The following is a 20,278-nucleotide window of genomic DNA, read 5'->3' on the forward strand; positions in this document are numbered from 1 at the left end:
GGCTGTGTGTGTCACGATCTACGTACAGGGGGGCTGTGTGTGTCACGATCTACGTACAGGGGGGCTTTGTGTGTCACGATCTACGTGCAGGGGGCTGTGTGTGTCGCGATCTACGTGCAGGGGGCTGTGTGTGTCGCGATGTACGTGCAGGGGGCTGTGTGTGTGTGTCGCGATGTACGTTCAGGGGGGCTGTGTGTGTCGCGATGTACGTGCAGGGGGGCTGTGTGTGTCGCGATCTACGTGCAGGGGGGCTGTGTGTGTGTGTCGCGATGTACGTTCAGGGGGGCTGTGTGTGTCGTGATCTACATGCAGGGGGGCTGTGTGTGTGTCGCAATCTACGTGCAGGGGGGCTGTGTGTGTCGCGATCTACGTGCAGGGGGCTGTGTGTGCCGCGATCTATGTGCAGGGGGGCTGTATCTGGCGCTATCTACCGAGGGCTGTTTGTGGAGCTATCTACAGGGGCTGTATCTGGCGCTATGTACAGGGGGGGGGGGGCTGTGTGTGTGTCACGATGTACATGCAGGGGGGCTGTGTGTGTCGTGATGTACGTGCAGGGGAACTGTATCTGGCGCTATCTACCGGGGGCTGTGGGTGGTACTATCTACAGGGGGGCTGTGTGTGTCACGATGTACGTGCAGGGGGGCTGTGTGTGTCGTGATCTACGTGCAGGGGGGCTGTGTGTGTCGTGATCTACGTGCAGGGGAACTGTATCTGGCGCGATCTAACGGGGGCTGTGGGTGGTACTATGTACAGGGGGACTGTGTGTGGAGCTATCTACAGGGGCTGTATCTGGTGCTATGTACAGGAGGGCTGTGTGTGGAGCTATCTACAGGGGGGGGCTGTGTGTGTCGCGATGTACGTGCAGGGGGGCTGTGTGTGTGTCGCGATGTACGTGCAGGGGGGCTGTGTGTCGTGACGTACGTGCAGGGGGGCATTGTGTGTCGCGATGTACGTGCAGGGGGGGCTGTGTGTGTCGCGATGTACGTGCAGGGGGGCTGTGTGTGTCGCAATGTACATACAGGGGGGCTGTGTGTGTCGCGATGTACGTGCAGGGGGGCTGTATCTGGCGCTATCTACCGGGTGCTGTGTGTGGCACTATGTACCGGGGGACTGTGTGTGGAGCTATCTACAGGGGCTGTATCTGGCGCTATGTACAGGGGGGCTGTGTGTGGCACTATGTACAGGAGAGCTGTGTGTGGAGCAATCTACAGGGGGGCTCTGGTGGATGATTTTTTTTAGTTACACAACTGGAAAAAAATAAATCCCCCATCATGTAACTCTGCTACCTGTCAATTGAAAAGTCATCCACCATAGGGTCTCCCTCTTGATTTTCATTGGTCTCAGCCTTTTGGTTTGTCCTGCAGCTGCTGCCGCCGAGATGAGCAAATGTTACACCCAAGATAGGAAAGGTAACGCAAAGACGACATAACCGGATCCATAATATCTGTGATATCCAGACAGTCTAGAGATCCGCAGTGAGGATGTGCGCGTGTTATTTGCAGAAGGAGCTGGCCGTGATTTGATGTGTTTATGCGGGATATTGGGCGTGGTTAGGGGCGTGGCTTGAAATGTCCCTCTTTTCCGAATTCAAAAGTTGGGAGGTATGCTTCCCCTTTCTTTGTCCCAATGTAAACACTTACTAGTCCTTCTCCATGAATTAGAATATCATCAAAAAGTTCATTTATTTCAGTAATTCAATTCAAAAAGGTAAACTCCTATATTATATAGATTCATTACACAGTGATCTATTTCCAGAATTTTTTTTCTTTTAATGTTGATGATTATGTTAACAGTTAATGAAAACCCGAAATTTTAGTGTCTCAGAAAATTTGAATATTTATATAAGACCTATTTAAAAAATGATTTTTAATACCGAAATGTTGGCCTGTAACGTCCATGGTTGCAGACCGCAGACTCCTTTCTCCTGCAGACGTCTTCCTCCTCAGAGGTGCCAGCACATGCGGCCTTCCTGTCTTGCAGTGACCACTAGGGTGCGCGCTCGAGCTCATTACCGGCCTTAATGGGCCAGAGCGCACACATGTTTTAGCTTGACTGATTGCTCCCATGATCGCCCTGCCTCTTTCTTCATTGCCTGAGCATTGTTGTTTTTACCCGTGTTAGTCTTCGCAAATGGTCCCTTAGTGTTTTCCAGTTCCCAGTGTTCTCGTTCCTGCTACCTGTATCCCGTTGTATCCCATGCTACCTTGTTCCTGTGCCGTAGAGAGTTGGAGTCGTGTTGTGTCGTATACTACGCCTGCTGTATTTCACCGCGCATGGTGTCTGCCTGCTGCCAAGGTCCCATCCGAGCCTGTCATCGCTACTGTCTGTATTGCCACAGGTACCCTTATATTGAATTTGTGTTGGTATCCCGTTTGGCCAGCTGCTATCCCGGTATGGCCCAGTGGGTCCACACACCCATCGTGACATGGCCTACTGAAAAGTATGTACAGTATATGCCCTCAATACTTGGTCGGTTCTCCTTTTGCATGTATTATTGCATCAATGCGGCGTGGCATGGAGGTGATCAGCCTGTAGCACTGCTGAGGTGTTATTAATGCGGTGTGGCACAGAGGCGATCAGCCTGTGGCACTGCTGAGGTGTTATGGAAGCCCAGGTTGCTTTAATAGCGGCCTTTCAGTACACCAACATTTCGGTATTTAAAAATCCTTTTTGAAATTGGGCTTATATAATCTAATTTTCTGAGACACTAAATTTGTTTTTTTTCATTAACTGTTACCTATAATCATCAAAATTAAAAGAAAAAAATGCTGGTAATAGATCACTCTGTGTAATGAATCTAAATCATATAGGAGTTTCCCTTTTTGAATTGAATTACTGAAACAAATTAACTTTTTGATGATATTCTAATTAACTGAGAAGGACTAGTATACTTTGTCATTAGAAGATTAATATGAAGCCATCGCACTGTTCTCCTGTAATTTACAATGGATCGCACTAATGGCAGGGACATTTCTTGATCGCAGCAGCGTGCACGCTGTGTAGCATTACGGTTTCTAATTGGAGAGGAGTCTTTACGTGTAGAACTAAACTGAGCTTCAGACTAAGTAGATTATATCTGAATCTCAAGTGTATGATTGTCAGGGGGAAAGGCGCAAGGTTCTGTGATGGCAGGAGACGCATACACTTAGATTAACATGACGCCATTGAGAGGCATCCCATTCTTTTAATAAAATACACACTTTATGAATCCTCTTAAAAGCTTAGATGTGAAAAGGAGATGCTTGTGTTTTAAAAAAAAATAAAAAATAATAATTATATAAATGTTTCACGATTCAATCGGAATGTCTTCACCGTGAATGTTAGGGATCTGCCAGGTACTTCATCTAGGTATACTCCTGTGATTAATCAATCCACACCTGAGGCCAGACCTGTTCGACTGACACCATCTCCCACCAACCAGGGTGGCAGGCTCAGGAGTGGGAGAGCCTATCGCGGCCTGGTCTGTCGGAGTTAGCTCCGCCCCCTGTCCTTTCCTGCCCTGTTCTCTCCCTCAGTGCTTGTAATTCTTTTGGATTCCTGGCCCCACTGCTGCTTGCTCCAGCCTGCTTCTGCCGTGCTTCTGCCTTGCTGCAGTTCTGCTTGACCTGCTTGCTTTGCCCCTGGCTTGCTTCTGTCTCCTTGCCCGCTTGGGTGTACTGACTTCGTCCTGGTCCTGACTGTCCGTTCGCCGCTCCGTTTCCTCGTGGCGTTCCGTGGCTACTGCCCCTTCCCTTGCATGTTCCCTGTTTGTTTTCCTGTGCACTTAGACAGCGTAGGGACCGCCGCCCAGTTGTACCTCGTCGCCTAGGACGGGTCGTTGCAAGTAGGCAGGGACAGGGCGGTGGGTAGATTAGGGCTCACTTTCCCTTCACCTCCTTCCGGCCATTACAGTGAAGCAAGCAAAAGGTATGTGGGAAAAAAAAGTGTGTGTGTACGTGTGTACGTGTGTTTGTGTGTTTGTGTGTAGGTGTGTGTGTGTGTGTGTGTGTACACTTAATCCATAAGAGTAACAGATTGGGGGAAGAAGTTTTCCTCCAGTGATGTTCCCACCAGAAGTCTAAATGTGGCAACTGGGGATGTGCCGCTGGAAATTGCTGTGAATAATAAAAAAACAAAATGATGCCACAATGTCTATAGTGCCACATGGTGCCCATTTAGATGGTAAACTTTTATTGAGATGCAGGCCAGTATGATGACGACATCTGGAAATGCAGCCGTTTTAACATCATAAAGGAGACGCATACATAATGAATGGCAGAGCGATCAATTGGTTGTGTGTCCAAAATCCCCTTCCGTAGTTCACTGTGGATCCTGGTACCTGATCGGGTTTGCTCACTGATGTTTTTGCATATAGGGCCACCACCATCTTCATTTCACCGCTTAGGCTATGCTTGTATCTGCATCGTAAGCTCTGCTAGGATTTCGTAAGTTTTACTAGACAAAATAGCGCAGCATGCAGCGCTATCTTGTCCGGCAAAATTAAGCAAACCCCACAGATCCGACCCTTCCTTTTTTTCCAGTTTCTCTGATGGAATAGAATAACGGAAATCGTAGCACAGATGTAAAGAGACTTAATCTGCATCCTTCAATACATTAATCGATAACTAAAAATATGTTTACATTGTGATATTGTAACCAGTTAGCATTGGTGTTTTGTTGAATAAAAAAGGAAAAACAATTCTTATTAATATCGCAAGGTGCGTGATCTGTTTATACCAACTCAAGGTTAAAAAAAAAAAGGTCTGTCAGAATCAATCTCCTTATTTTCCAATTTTTTTTTTTTTTTTTTTATATACAATAGTTATGCAGAATCTATACAGTGTTGACTGGTTTTCTATATGATTTCTATGTTTCAACAGTAGGTGGCAATGTTGTTCCAAGTAAGTCTGTACTGCGTCCTACACAACCTTACTGTATTTATTTATTTATTTATTTTTTATTCTTCATGAAAATATAATTTTTATATTTCCCTAAAAAAACATGTTTGGATTTTTTTGTATAGAATTTTTTATGTAATTTTCCAAGTTAGGGCTGGGCGATTAATCAAATGATTTTGATTAATTCGCCCTTAAGGACTCTCACGATTCTCTATTTTAACAGAATCATTGAATCGATTCTTTAGTGGCGCCGTGCTGCAGGAGGAAGCTCCACTCCGCCGTCTCGTTACTTCCTTGTCCACCCCGTTCTGTCCCTGCTTCCCCACGGATCTGCTGTTCTGTACTGTATCATTTTGTTCAGTACAGAACAGCAGTTCCACGGGGAAGCAGGGACACCTCGTATATAGCGATACCGCCCCGCTGTAGATAACCCCTCCCTTGCAGATCGCACCCCCCCCCGTTGCAGATCGCATCACCACCCCCTCCTTGTAGCTGGCACCACAGTACCTCCCACTAGGAGCTGAATCCCTGGTCAAATCGGCAGCTACCTCTGGCCAGGGATTCAGCTCCTAGTGGCAGCTACAGTGGCGATATCTACAAGGAAGAAGGGAGGGTGCGATCTACAAGGCATTGGTGGTTGTGCTGCAATCTACAAGGGGGTTGGGGGTGAGACCTACATGTGGGGTTGCTATCTACAAAGGAGGAGGGGTGCTGCGATCTACATGGGCGGTGGGGGCGCTATCTGCAAAGGTGTGTGGCACGATCTAAATGGGCACTGTGGCACTATATTGGGGGGTGGCACTATGGGCACTGTCACTACATTTGGGGACTCACTATATGTGGGCACTGTGGCACTGACTATATGAGCACTGTGGTACTATGTCACTATATGTGGGCAATGTGGCACTGTGTAGGCACGATCTACAGGGACATTGTGGCACTATCTGCATGGGCACTGCTGTTTTTAAGGGATTAATACAAAAACCCTGATAAATGAAATCCATCTTCTCTTTTTTTACTGTTGTGTGACTAACCTAAATGTCTATGATGCCAGGAGTCCTGTTCACATGTACCGTGATCGGGTTGGGAAATCCGGCGGAAGCACGGACTGTTTTTCACTGTCGTATGAATCCGGCCTTATGTCATTTATTAAAACCCCATGGCCGGTACTGCACAGTGTCCTGCTCACACTTCAGACACTATAATGTAATCTTGCCCCAGAGTGCCCGCTCGACACAAGCAGGAAAAAAATGGAAACAAATAGGAAAATCGAGATTCAAATCAAAAAGTGTTGAAGAAAATCTAGGTTTTAATTTTTGCCAAAATCGCCCATCCCTATTCCAAGTGTATTAATGGTTTTCATAAGTTGCTAAAATAATCTGTGTTTTCTACTTTGGTATGGTTGTAAATCATAGGGTGTGATTGGGTGCTGACTTCCTAACGTGTGTTTTTCTTTTATTTATTTTTTTTCTCTTTCTTTTTTTTTTTCTTCTTTTCTCTTGCCTAATATTTATAATAGGTTTATCACATGGATTCTGACAACTTTGAGACTCAAAACCAGCACTATGGACGAAGCTTGACAAAAGACACAATAAAACACGGTGCGTAACTTTTTATTTTGTACATTTAGAATGGAAAGCGTTGGAAGTGAATGCCACATTGAATGTATTTCTAAACAGAACATTGTGCAGACTCTTTATTTCCATCCATTAGTGATCTGCAAGAGGTGCCTAGGAATTTATACACTTATGGTTACATCTCGCAGTTTCTCCTTGATAGTTCTTTGCAAAACCTTGAGGCACCATTCAATATTGGTCACCATTAAAGAACTTTTGTGATTCATTCAGAAAGACCAAGTCCTTCGATTTTGTTTGCTCCCATGCCTATTAATACAGCACATGTGATTTTGAGATGTATGTATTTGTCATATATATATATATATATATATATATATATATATATATATATTTGATTAGTCTTATTATTGTAACTACAGTAGTTGGTCTACTGATGCATCTTTTTTATCATTTGGACCAGTTGGGCTTTTGGCAGCATGTTTTACGTGTGTATTTGTTCTGTTGTCTGTTGCTCTTTGAATTATGTCACCATGCTGTATGTTGTATAAGACCGAAAATGTCCACCACTGGTGTCCATGTGCAATCCTAAACTTCCTGTCACAACGTAACCCAACTTCTCTGTTTTTTATACCTCCCCCGTAATCCAGGGTGATTGCTACCTAAACTTGGTCCACGTAAATCACTATGTCTAAATATTACAAGAAGACCACGCTTTTTAAGTGTTGTATAATTGACCAATTGTCTCATGAATGCTTCTAGCTTTTCCCCGGGTATCCGAGAAAGATTTTTATTAAAACATAATAAAGCCGATCTCCAGGCTGAGGCTCATTTTCCTCCGTGTTTTTGTGGTAATTATTCTCACTTGTGGTTGCGTGTAGTTACAGCTGCTCTATCCGCTCTCAGCTGTTACTCTGGGGGTAGGGGGGGGGGGGGCAGGACTCAGGCTTTTTATGAGTTCTAGCATGGTTTACACAACTTTTTATATTCAGATACTGAATCAATGGGGATGTGTGTGTATATGTATATATATATATGTATGTGTGTGTGTGTATGTATGTATGTATGTATGTATGTATGTATATATATATATATATATGACGCATGTATGTGTTTTTATATATATATATATATATCTGCTATAAATTTATAACTTAATTTATGACTTGTGTGTGTATATAAAGTGTTAAAAAATAAACTGCAGCGGAATTCATTTTATGCCCAAATAAAAATGGATATAAATTTAAAGGTTAATGCACGTGTACTAAGGAAAAGGTACATAAATACAACACATCCTGCAAAAAAACAAAGCCGCCTATAGCTATGCTGCACAAAAAAATAAAAAGCTCTCACCATTGGAATGCAAAGCGTCAAAATTCAAAACATTGTTCATGTCCTCGATCCCCAAGGGCAGATGTCCCCAACCTTTTGTAGAGTAATACAAGTGGTATTGTATGTTCTAGGTGGTACATTCAGAAGAAAAATATGTATTATACCATATTTTTGGTCATTAAGGTTTTAATATCCAAAAAGATTGTGATCGTTTTCTAATACACAAAAAAAATATTTGCACCAAAGGTGTCCATAGTCTTAGCCTAAAAAAAACCCCACAGGATTTTACATTAATGTATGATTAGCGGCGATCCCATTCTCGGAAAATAGGGGCAGCAGTGCTCCAGCCTTGGCCCCTTCTCGTCAGTACTCCAAAACATTGATGTCCAAACGTGTGCGGCTGTGTCTGGTACTTCAGCTTGGCCCTATTCACATGTGTTTGCAGCACCAGGCAGAGTCACACATCTATGGATGTAGCTTGGTTGGGTACTGCAGAGAACTGCTGTGCAGAGATGTAAAATCCCAGACAATCAGAAGATCACAGCTGGACGCTCTTGGTATAACATTGTGTTTGCATGATCCTCCGCATGACGGTCTTAAAGAAAGACATCAGGAGTATTATTTATTTATTTATTTTATTTTTTTTCTCTTTTTGCTTTGAGTTTTGCTTTGTATGTGAAAAGGTAATTAGACTGAAATGTTTTATATTTTATTCGGCTTTTTAGGTCTATCAAAATTCTTCAATAATGGCTGTTATCTGAGAAAAGATGCGGTGTCTGCCTGCCTCCAGAAAGTGCAGAACATCCTGCAGTGGTTTGAGAACCAGGACACCCTTCACTTTTACGCAAGCTCCTTGCTCTTTGTTTATGACGGTTCTAGCCCACAACTGGCCCTAACGTCAGTTGACGGAAAAGCCCATGAGAAGAAAGTCGCTACCACTGAGCTGCATACAGATGACGAGGTGACGGAGTGTAATAATAACATCAGCATGTTAAGCTCTATGGAGAATGGGAAAAACGAGGAACTGATGGAGAAGAAACGCTCTAGAATCTATGCAGTGCACAAAAAGACGTGTCCTAAAAGACTGCACAGTGAAGCCTTTATGGAAGGAGAGATTTTAGAGGAAGACAAAACCCGGAAAAATCTAAATAATCCAAAGGAGCATCTGAATGGAAACCTTCTGACTAAACTGGAAAATGTACTTTGCCGAATTCCTGTGGACGTGAGGGATGGCACACAAGTTGATGTGAGGATGATTGATTTTGCTCATGTCTTTCCAAGTGATGAAAAAGACCTTGGATATATCTATGGATTAAAGAATTTAATTGCTGTCTTGCAGAGTATTTTAAATGAATAACTCATGTGTAATGTGGGAGCCAATGACCAGATAATCAAGAACATACCTTCAAGAATATTTGCACTTGTAATTGTGGTAACTTTTTTTTTCTCCCCTTTTTATTGTGATTCTTCATTCTAAGTTTTTTCATCTTGGTGGAATGGGTTTACCTTTTTATAATATAACTCAGGAAAATGAAGTGATATGTAGGCATTAGGGAAACTTGTGGAGGGCAAGCAAAGGTGAGAACTTTCTTCTCTGGCTGATTGATGATAAAGGGGAGGTTCTGGTGCTATGGCGAGACAGCTGACATTTTTGACATAGATTCCGGCTAAATTAAATTTGGGACCATTCTTCCAAGACCCTATATATGGCCAATTTCAATGTGTAAAAAAACAACTTCTTTCATACAAAGGTCACTAGGGTGTTGGAGAGAAATACTATACAAGAATGGAAGAAAACAAAATTTCAAACTAAAATGCATCTGTTTTGATGCTGAGATATTGAGCCATACACATTTAACCCCCGTTTAATTGTTTACAATGATTAAAACTGGAAATCCATATGGTAGATGGATATATATGTACATCTAGTACATTTTTAGATGCCTACAGGAATCTGGGCCAGAGATGATTGTGAACACTTGTCTTTATGAACCAGTTTAGGATTTCGACTAATGGCTTGAGGTATGAGGTGTTTTATTTGTTGGTAATGACATTTGTTCTTGGACCAACTCTGCTTTACTCTTCAAAGTGGAAGCCTCCATTGCATGTGTGTATGATCGACCAAACTAAGAATAATTAGAGGGGTGTGTTATGAGGAGCAGGAATTGGAGAGATATGAGATGGCGTATTTGGTCACATTGTAAAGTGGAGGTCATGGAGCAGCAGCATGGCAGCAGACTCTGTGTATAAAAGTAGAAATGAATCTTTCAGATGAATGTATCGCCTTTGAGTTCTTGTGGTGTAGCTTTCTATTAATTGGCGTTTTCCACCAATTAGTCCCTTTTTCATCTGAAACAATTGAAAACTGCAGAAGCGGGAAGCATGGCCTTTTCACCCGTATCAGCGTGATACCCAGGAAACTTTTATGCTGCGCTGCCCCATATTCCAATTTAAACTTCTTCTCTGAATATGTGTAATGAAGATAAAAGAACTCTGCTGCGTCCATAGAATATTCAATCCGAGCCTTTAATGTAACAATATGAACAATGTCATTCCTATTACTAGACCTATCATTTGCTGCTTGGTAAAACGAAAAGATTTCTACCTCTCAAAGGAAGTGAACCCTAACATTTTATTGCTGCACCAAGAATTTTGACTCAAACATTTTGCCAGATTGCTCGATTTTCCTTGATTTTTGCATGCTGTATTTTTTTAACTTTGAATTCTAATGTGCACCTTAACAGCCACATAACATTGGAAGGCAAATGTCGGACCCCCAAATGTATGATTTTGATGTATTTAACTATAGTGTCTGAATGTGAAATTAATTTTATGAATATGTCGTCCCCGCCCCCCCCCCCCCCTGTTTTTTCCCCTTATGTCTGATTTTAAATCATACATGCCCGGTGTGTGGCCAGGGCCTGAAGTGTCTTTGTGTGGCTGTGTCAGGAGGGACAATCACAATATATAGTGGTCTGGAACAGGTTTCCCTTTGCTGATCTCCAAAATAGAATGAATTGACTGAAAAATTGTATATCCATGAAGCTCATTTGACCTTTTACTGGGCTTCCCTTTAGTAGTTGCATTTTCATCTTATTACTTATGTTTAGATTCATTCAGAAGTTACACCGTTTTTGCCCTCTTGTAATACTAGGTCCCCTTTGCTTAAAAATTAATGGTATGATGCTACATCTCCTTATCATTATATAGTAATACTATATTTTGTTTACTGAGAACTTGTGGCCAGGACCGGCTCTCTTTTAAATTTTGACATCTTTATAGGGAAGTTTAAGCAATTACTTAATTATCTTGAAGGAACACTCCAGGTAAAACAAATATTTTGTTATACCTTGTACTGGGCCTGAGCGATTCAAAGAGAGAATCCCTGTGTCATTGCCTGCCCCCTCGGCCCTGCACTAGGCATAACCCAGTATACGTTTTATAAAGGAGAACAATTCATGTTATTTAGGCTACTAAACCCTTAAACTAATTAAAACTATTTTTCAGCTAGGCCTCTTCCAGATGGCAGGAATGTGGTCTCATTTTAGCGTCTATATGACCGCCACAACACTCCCGTCTCCCAAGGTTCAACTGAATTGAGCTTAGACTGTGTTTACATCAGCGTTGCTTTTCCGTTCGTGGGTTCCGTTGCAGTTCTCTGTCGGAGGAATCCCTGAACGGAAAGCCAAACTGAAACTAAAGCTTCCGTTTCCCTTGTTTTCCGTTCTGTAAAGTTTCAATTTTTATGAGGAAACAATAGCGCAGTCGACTACGCTATTGTTTCCGCAAAAAAGAAACTAACGGAAACTTTATGGAACAAAAATAATTTGCAACGGAAGCATTACCATTGAAATCAATGGTAATGGAAACGGAAGCTATGGTTTCCCTTTGCCTTTCCATTCATGGGTTCCTCGTATGGAAAGATCTAATGGAACCCATGAACGGAAGGGTGACGCTGATGTGAACAGGCCCATAGATCGTCATAGGGCATGTTATGTCACGTCTCTTGGCTTAATTGAATAGCTAGGAGTGCTCACGGAGATCACTTGCCATGTACAGTATTCCCTCCTTCCTTCTAAGTCTTCAGGTCCGCTCTTTAATAATTCTGAAGTAGTGGGTGCAATTGCATCCACTAAATAGCTTCCAAAAGAATCTTACAAATAAAATACCTGCTGTTAAGGAGTCAGTTGCCACGACGCGCTCCCTTTTTAAGGTCCTGCTCTAAATTAATATATGTATTCTAAAATATTTATTTCCTTAATGTTTAACCATTTCTTGGTTGACAGTCTTCCTTCATAAGAAATCTATTAAAACAAAGGACTGGGGCTGGTCCACTAGTAAAGTGTAATTTTCATATATTCATATATTTCAAATGGTCTTCGTTGGAGATGGCCTTTAGCGTAGGTTGCATTTATAAAATGTTATATGTTTGAAGTAAGTCCCAGGTTTATACTGCATGTCATCTCATGGTACCGCATTTTGCATTTAAGCTAGTTGCAATACAACCTGTGAATGGAAAAACTACCCTGCAATTTGGTTTACCTGTGGACTTATGACCATGTTTCTTATAGTTTGTTCTTTTACACGGACTCAAACGTGGTAGACGAAACGTGCGGTTTTCTGTTTAAACTTTTTACTAATGTTGCCGTAGAGAACATTGGTTCACACTACATCATGCTGCTCTTTTTGTTAATATAGTAGGTTGGCATCGCAGGTCTGATAAAAGACCATGTGTTGGCTCTTCATTCAACCTAAAGCTGCTTTTTCTATTTATCCAAGAAAATCTATAAACCACTAGTTCCAGGAGCAATACTATAATGCATAGAATGGATTATTTGTTTCATTTATAAATATTTTGCCAATGTAGTATGGTAGCGTCTGGAAGGGCTTTTTAGATTTTTATTTTTTCCCCCTTCCTTGAAGAATCATTTCAATATTATCCATACTACATATACCACATTTCAATTGCCCTTGTATTAAAACTTGGTCAGGAGAAAGATTGGAATTTTTCTATTTAGTTGTGGCGACCGTCTTTACAAAGGTTGAACAGGCCGTGTGTGGTGTGTGGTGTGTGTGTGTGTGTGTGTGTGTGTGTGTTTGTTTTTATTTTTTTTTTGCAAAAATGAGCACCACAACGGAGTACAAAAATATCAATATCTGTGTAAGTAATTGAAATAAATTACCAAAGTTTAGCAACTGCACTAACCTCTTTACTAATATTGTCAATATTAAGTTTTGAGTAAAAATCCCATATAATATTTGGTTAACGGAAAAAATAGCTAACTAATGGAATTTAACTACGCTAAATAAAGCAACTTGTATTTCCTTTTAAATCTATGATTTACTAGTTGGCTGTGTGGTTCCCACATGTGTGAAAGCCATTGCCAGTGTGACCAATTATTTATAATAAACAATGTTGTTTTCTTCAAAGGGGAGTTATCAGGAGGATAGTGCTGAACTTTCTGAGGGAAGTACAATGCATTCGGAAAGCCTTCAGACCCTTTCACATTTTGTTACGTCGAGGCCTTGTGCAAAAAAAAATTAACGTTTTCCCCATCATTCTGCACTAAATACCCCATAATGACAAAGTGAAAACAGAAAGTTAGTAATCTTTGCTAATTTCTTGAAAAGGAAAATCTAAAATATTGCATTGACATAAGTATTCAGACCCTTCACTCATTGCTGTCAAAGGTGCTTCAACTAAGTACTAACAGCCTCCAGTCTTTTTGGGTGTGATGCCACAAGGTTTGCACACCTGGATTTGGGTATTTTCTGCCATTCTTCTCTGCAGATCCTTTCAAGCTCCATCAGGTTGGATGGGGACAGTCGATGGACAGCCATTTTTTCAGGTCTTCCAGAGATGTTTGATTGGGTTCATGTCAGGGCTCTAGCTGTGCCACTCAAGGACATTCACAGAGTTGTCCCTAAGCCACACCTGTGTGCTTCGGGTCATTGTCTTTTCGGAAGGTGAACCTTCGGCCCAGTTTTGAGGTCCAGAGTGCTCTGTTTCAGGTTTTAGGAATATCTCTGTATTTTGCTTAATTTATCTTTCCCTTAATTCTGACCAGTCTCCCTGTCCCATCTGCCAAAAAACACACCCACGACATGATGCTGCCACCACCATGCTTCACTGTATGGTATTGGGCAGGTGATGAGCAGTGCCTGATTTGCTCCAGACATGATGCGTCGAATTGAGGCCAAAAAGTTCAATCTTTGTTTCATCATTCCACTGAATCCTGTTTTCTCACAGTCTAAGAGTCCTTTAGGTGCTTTTTTTTTTTTGCAGACTCCAGGTGGGCTTTCATGTGTATTTTACTGAGGAGAGGCTTCTTTCTGGCCACTCTGCCATATAGTCCACATTGGTGGAGTACTACAGTGATGGTTGATCCTCTGAAAGTTTCTCCCATCTGCACAAAGGATCTTTGGAGCTCAGCCAGAGTGACCATTGTGTTCTTGGTCACCTCTCTTACCAGGGTCCTTCTCCCCAGATTCTTCTGTTCGAGCATTATGGAGGCCACTGTGCTCTTGGCAAGTTTCGGTGCAGCAGAATTTTTTTATTTTTTTTGTACTCTTCTCCAGATCTGTGCCTCCACACAATCCTGTCTCTGAGCTCTACAGGCAGTTCTTTCCTCCTCATGGCTTGGTTTTTGCTCTGATATGTATTGTCAGCTGTGAGACCTTATATAGACAGGGGTGTGTCTTTCCAAATCATGTCCAATCAAACAAATTTACCACAGGTGACTCCAAGGTGTAGAAATATTTATAGGATGATCTAGAGAAATGTGAGGCCCCCAGACCTAAATTTCAAGTGTTATAGCAAAGGGTCTGAATACTTATGTCCATGCGAAATTCGAGTTTTGAATTAATTTGCAAACATTTCTAGAATTATGTTTTTGTTTTGTCATTATGGGGTATTGAGTACAAAATGATCGGATAAAACTTGATTTTTTTATTTTAGCACAAGGCCTCAACATAACAAAATGGGAAAAAAATGAATGGGTCTGGAGACTTTCCGAATGCACTGTATGTGATGGGTAAGGAGTCACCGAAGAGATTATGTAATTTATTCCAAGTAAATCCTGATTACCAGAATTTTTCTAGAGCTACTGAGTCCAGAGGGTGGTCAACTCGCCTTTTCAATGATGAATATATTTTGCGGAACTGGGGAAGCCGTCAATTACTTTGTGTGTGGCGAGACAGACCACCATCTGAACGCGCTTTTAGGAGAGTTACAGTAGCCAGGATTTACAAAATTAAAAGCTCTGAATAAATTGATCTCTTAAGCGGCTTCTTATCCATCACATACTGCCCTCAGATCGGGCAACCTGCCGTGACTGGTCAACTTTTAGCTATATCAGTGAGTGAGTAATTTTTGAATACACAATATTTTTAGCCTATTTTACCATCTGAGGCTTTATCAAACATATATTTTAATGATGTATAACCATGTTTTGTAAGCAATAAAGCCATAATAGAAGACCTATTTTAACCCCTTGGCTAATGTATAAAGATCCTTTTTATTTTTGAATGTTAATCAAATTAAGAACTGGAATTTTCTACAGTATCTGTTGCAAATCAAAATTAAAGGGGTATTTCAGAGTTATGTGGCTTCCCTGAGGTACATTAAATGACATAGAGAGTCAATAGACGAAGGACTTGTGGCCAGAAAATCATACTGAAGAACCCCTTTAACCATGCAGCTGGAATAGACTAGAATTTTAAAATGACTGGAAGTGGATCGATCCACTAATCTAGATTTTCCTGTTATTGACTACATAGGATATCTACATGTTTGATTTTGTATTTGTTGATTTTCCTAATGAAACTACACATTTTATGATTACAACATTGTAATAGCAAATAGATATATGTAAATCTTTATTTGTATGTATTTTTAGTACATGTTGATTTTCTAGCTATGAAATTTCTTATACCCTAGATAGGTGTGTGTGTATATACCATACATAACATTTATAAAATATAATGACTTGTAGGCAGTCTACAACCTTCCACTCCAAAATGCGTTATCTTAAGTGGGACCTCATAAAAACTAGTGTGGATGAAAAGAGGAGCAGTTGGCGAAGCTTTGAGTTGTAACATGCTATCCATAGATGTCCATGGGGCTATACTGTGTTTCAGTATGCCTCCCAATTTTTGTGGCATGTTCTATCGGATTGAATATCTCCGTCATATAGTGCTGTACAGAAGCACCATATAGTGTACTATGGAGTTGTAGAGATTTTGTGTGCTGCCCTACAGGCTCCATGCAGTGTGCCGTGAGCCTAAACCATTCCAAAAAAAAATTAAAAAATCACGATTCAATTGGTTTCAGTGGGCAGCTAGCTTGTCCCCTTTTTGGCTATACTAGGTTTTCTAAATAAGGCATATGTCTTTGCTTTTCATTTCTAGTGCCTTTCTACCAAAATTTTTTCGAAATGCTTTACGTTATGCCTTCACCTGATACATGGTGTGCCATACATTTGTTTTTATTTCCTTTGAATCAAAGGTGCTTGTGTTAAAGGAGATATCTCTCTAACATTATACACCTTTTTTTTTTAATTTAAATTTCACTTATTTTTACAAATGTAATTATTGTGTATTGTGACGCCCATTTGTTGGCAATAAAATCTAGTTTGAAGGGTCTGTTCACACATTGCAGTTCTATCACAAAACTACAGCACTTTGCCTTGATTTCGAAAAGACTGTAATGTGATTGTGATGTGTGAATGAGAATTTGTACTGGAAAAAAAGTAGATGATCACAAATGGATGAACACCATACACCAATTGTCACACTCAAAAGGGGAATACAAAAAAAAGTACTAACTTGGATAAATGCATAGAATTGTGTAACATGATGGATTGGAGTGTTTGGTTGGAGATTTATGAAATCCAGTCCTAAAGAAAAGCGGGAAATTTGCCCATAGGAACCAACTAGATTGCTGCTTTAATTTTCGGAAGGGTCTCCAATTTTTTTTTAATCTATAGGTGCATTCACACCCGGCAGATTTGTTGTAGAAATTTCTGTTCCTCTCACTGAATGGGGTTATTTCTGCAGAATGTGCATGGATTTCTGCAAGTTCCATTCAAGTGGATGAGACCGTCACAGAAGTGCCTGCAACAAATCTGCCATGTGTGAATATACCCTTAAATCTCTGATTGTTAGTGGCAACCCCCCTGAACTAGTTTTAGAATTTTTTTTCCTATTGTGTGTAACTTTTATTTACATTTTGTATACGATAGATCACAACCAACTACTTGCGGGTACAAAAAAAAATAAAAAAATGTGATTATGGTAATTGTGGTTACAATTTTTATATTTTTGTTTAATGTTCATCTCGGGCTGATTATGGAATTATTAGTTTTTTTTTAACATGCTGTAATTTTCTATTAGGACAGGTTGGTTACATTTAAAGGGGTTCACATCCCTTGTCAGGGATGCTGCCTGTAAAGCACAGCAGTCCCTGTAGCAAAAATCTGAATCACCGATTTGAGGGCTGCATTAATGCATATGGCCTCCTGTAGAAAAATAGTCTCCGAAAAATGTCCTTGTTTTGAGAGTGTGGCTATCTTCTATTCTTCACTGGGAAAAGTAAATTTTAATAAACTTTTGAAATATTTGGCCCTTTAAGACCCAATTATTTAGTGATTAGCTGACTAATAAGGGTGGCGATGCCCCACATTACAGATTTTAAAAATGACTATTTGTGGACTACGGAGGTAGATAATTATTGGTATAGCAGATTATTAATGCAAAACCCACTGTCAATTTGTGTGTATAGTCCGCTTCCAACCATGTAAGGTCAAATACAGTGGGTATGAACTTGTTCAGGTATGGTTAACCCCGTATGTAGCGTAGAATGAATTACCAATGTTGCTTAAAAGGAAAGTGAATCCCGTAGTTCTGTTCTTCAAGCAATATTTATATCTTAAATGTGAGCATTTTGTTTGAAAAGTGTTCTATAAAATGCCTTAAATGTAAAAAAAATAATAATTTAGACCATCAGTGCATGAAGTTACAGGCTTGTGGCTCTTGTGTCCCTATGACAATTCCTGCTCACGTGCTTTGGCAGTTTTAAATGGACATTACTGTGAATGTTGGATCCACGCAATGTCCTTAAAATGAATGTCCACCCTCAAACACCATTTTGTTCCAAAATTCAGTGTTCATTAATTTCTTAATATATCTTTATATTGTTCAAAGTTCTGTTTTTCTGATACAGAGCTCAAAATCCCCTGCATAGACATAGTTCAATCATGTGCAAATTCTGAATGCCTAGTCACCACTAGGGGGAGCTTACTGCATACATTTATACATTGAACTCCATAATAAAACAGTAAGCTCTTAGGCCCCATGCACACTAACTTATTTTTTACTGTCCGTATATACGGGTCCTTGGTCACACGTATTCGACCCGTATTGCACCAGTATTTACGGGCACGTTTTCGCTGCAAAATTGCACTGCACTAATCGTCAGCCCCTTCTCTCTTATCAGTGCAGGATACAGAGAAGGGGCAGCCCTTTCCGAGGTAAAAGTAAAAGAAATTCATACTTACCCGGCCGTTGTCTCGGTGACCCGTCCCTCTTTCAACATCCAGCCCAACCTTCCTGGATGACGGTCGCAGTCCTTGTGACCGCTGCAGCCTGTGACTGGCCTCTGATTGGCTGCAGCGGTCACATGGGCTGAAACGTCATCCCGGGAGGCCGGACTGGAGGAAGAAGCAGGGAGTTCTGAGTAAGTATGAACTTCTATTTTTTTTACACATTGATTTATATTGTGATCGGTAGTCACTGTCCAGGGTGCTGAAAGAGTTACTGCCGATTAGTTATCTCTTTCAGCACCCTGGACAGTGACTATCCCCTGACGTCGCCTAGCAACACTCCCATAATTACGGGTGCACACACGTAGTCGCCCATAATTACGGGAGCCCCATAGACTTCTATTGGCCTGCCTGTGCCGTAATTACGGCCCAAAATAGGACATGTTCTATATTTTTCAACGGCCCGGGCACCTTCCCGTAAGCATACGGTGAGGTACTCGTGGCCAATAGAAGTCTATGGGCCCGTAATTACGGCCTGTGATTACGGGCGTTTTTACGTTCGTGTGCATGGGGCCTTACTCTCTCCTGCGTGGTGCCGGCAGGTAGCCAAAATTTTCTTGTTTAACAATGTCTATGCAGTGCATTTGGAGAGCTGTAGTAGAAAAGCTGAGCATCAACCGCTTTAAAAATTTATTAAGAAATTAATCGGCACAGAACGTTGGACCTAAAAACATGTTGTTCTCAGGACATTAAATGGCTTGTTCATGCTGCTGTATTAAGACTCTGTTTGAAAGCTGTATATTTAGGGTCACAAACGGGGCCAAAACTTGTAAGGGGAATTCTAGAAAACATTTCCCAAAAGTATGATTTGTCCTCACTGGGTCTGATCCGGTTCTTGTCGTTAAATGTACACCTTCCGTACAGTGCCATATTACGGGAGTCTGAATGTGGCCTAATACTGCAGTGTGAATAAAACCTATCTCTTTTTTTATTTTTTAAGCTTGTTTTGTTCCAAGTAAAATCCCAATAAAACTGACTATTTATCCATGCAGCTGCATTGTGACAAGGCATTGCACGTTTGCGTTGGATTAATGATGTATGCACGGCGACACTTTAAATCTCTGGGATATGTACTGCAAGTTGTATGAAAGATCTGGGAACTCGATATATTTTTTTTTTTGTCTTAAACTGTTCATAAAACTCCAGTACTAAAATCTATTGTACTTGATAAACGAATGTATGTCAAGTGGTATAAGCATTATTTTATGTAATAATAACTTTGATGTTTCAAGTTTTGGTAATCTTGGTCGCTACATGTAGATATACGATTTACGAGTGATCTTAGTGGAAATGTATTTTTCAAAATGGTCGAATACACTTTTTGTAATGTAAGTGATATTTAGCTAAATATAATAACTGTATATTTGACATACCTGAATTGCTATTAAAATCTGTTCTCCAATAATTTGCTTGTCGTGTTTTTTTTCTGCAGCACATTTTAAAAAGATTTTGTGTGTGTGTATGTATGTATGTATGTATGTATGTGTGTATGTATGTATATATATATATATATATATATAATTTTTTAAATTAAGGCAGTATTGAGCATATTGGGGGTGAGAGGTTGTTAAGCAATTTGAACCTAAGGATGCAAAAGTCAAAGTAGCTTAGACTTAAAGCTTAGCAGTGGACCCATCAGTCTGATGCTGACATTAGGGCGGACTACTTTTTCACATCTCTGACGGTTATGATCACTCAGCTGGTTGGATTTCATGGTTTGCTTGGCTGCTGAAATTGACATAATTGGGTCATGGGTAACTAGTTCTAGTTACGACCATGATGCAACCTGTCATTGCCGTTAGCAAGTACTTCAGTTTTAGGGTATGTTCACACGGCCTATTTACGGACGTAATTCGGGCGTTTTTGCCACGAATTACGTCTGAAAATAGCGCCT

General features: G+C 40.8%; 1 protein-coding gene across 1 annotated transcript in view; it reads left to right on the forward strand.

The window, feature by feature from the left end:
- Positions 1–19,779, forward strand: part of IPMK (inositol polyphosphate multikinase) — a 38,914-nt gene extending 19,135 nt beyond the window's left edge. The window contains exons 5-6 of the mRNA XM_075841188.1: positions 6,397–6,478; positions 8,509–19,779. Of these exons, the coding sequence (XP_075697303.1) occupies positions 6,397–6,478; positions 8,509–9,140 (714 nt within the window). The 3' untranslated portion in view covers positions 9,141–19,779. The remainder of the gene's footprint in view (positions 1–6,396; positions 6,479–8,508) is intronic.
- The last annotated feature ends 499 nt before the right edge of the window (positions 19,780–20,278 follow it).

The sequence above is a fragment of the Rhinoderma darwinii genome, chromosome 11 (assembly GCF_050947455.1).
Source record: "Rhinoderma darwinii isolate aRhiDar2 chromosome 11, aRhiDar2.hap1, whole genome shotgun sequence".
In the NCBI taxonomy this organism is placed as follows: Eukaryota; Metazoa; Chordata; class Amphibia; order Anura; family Rhinodermatidae; genus Rhinoderma; species Rhinoderma darwinii.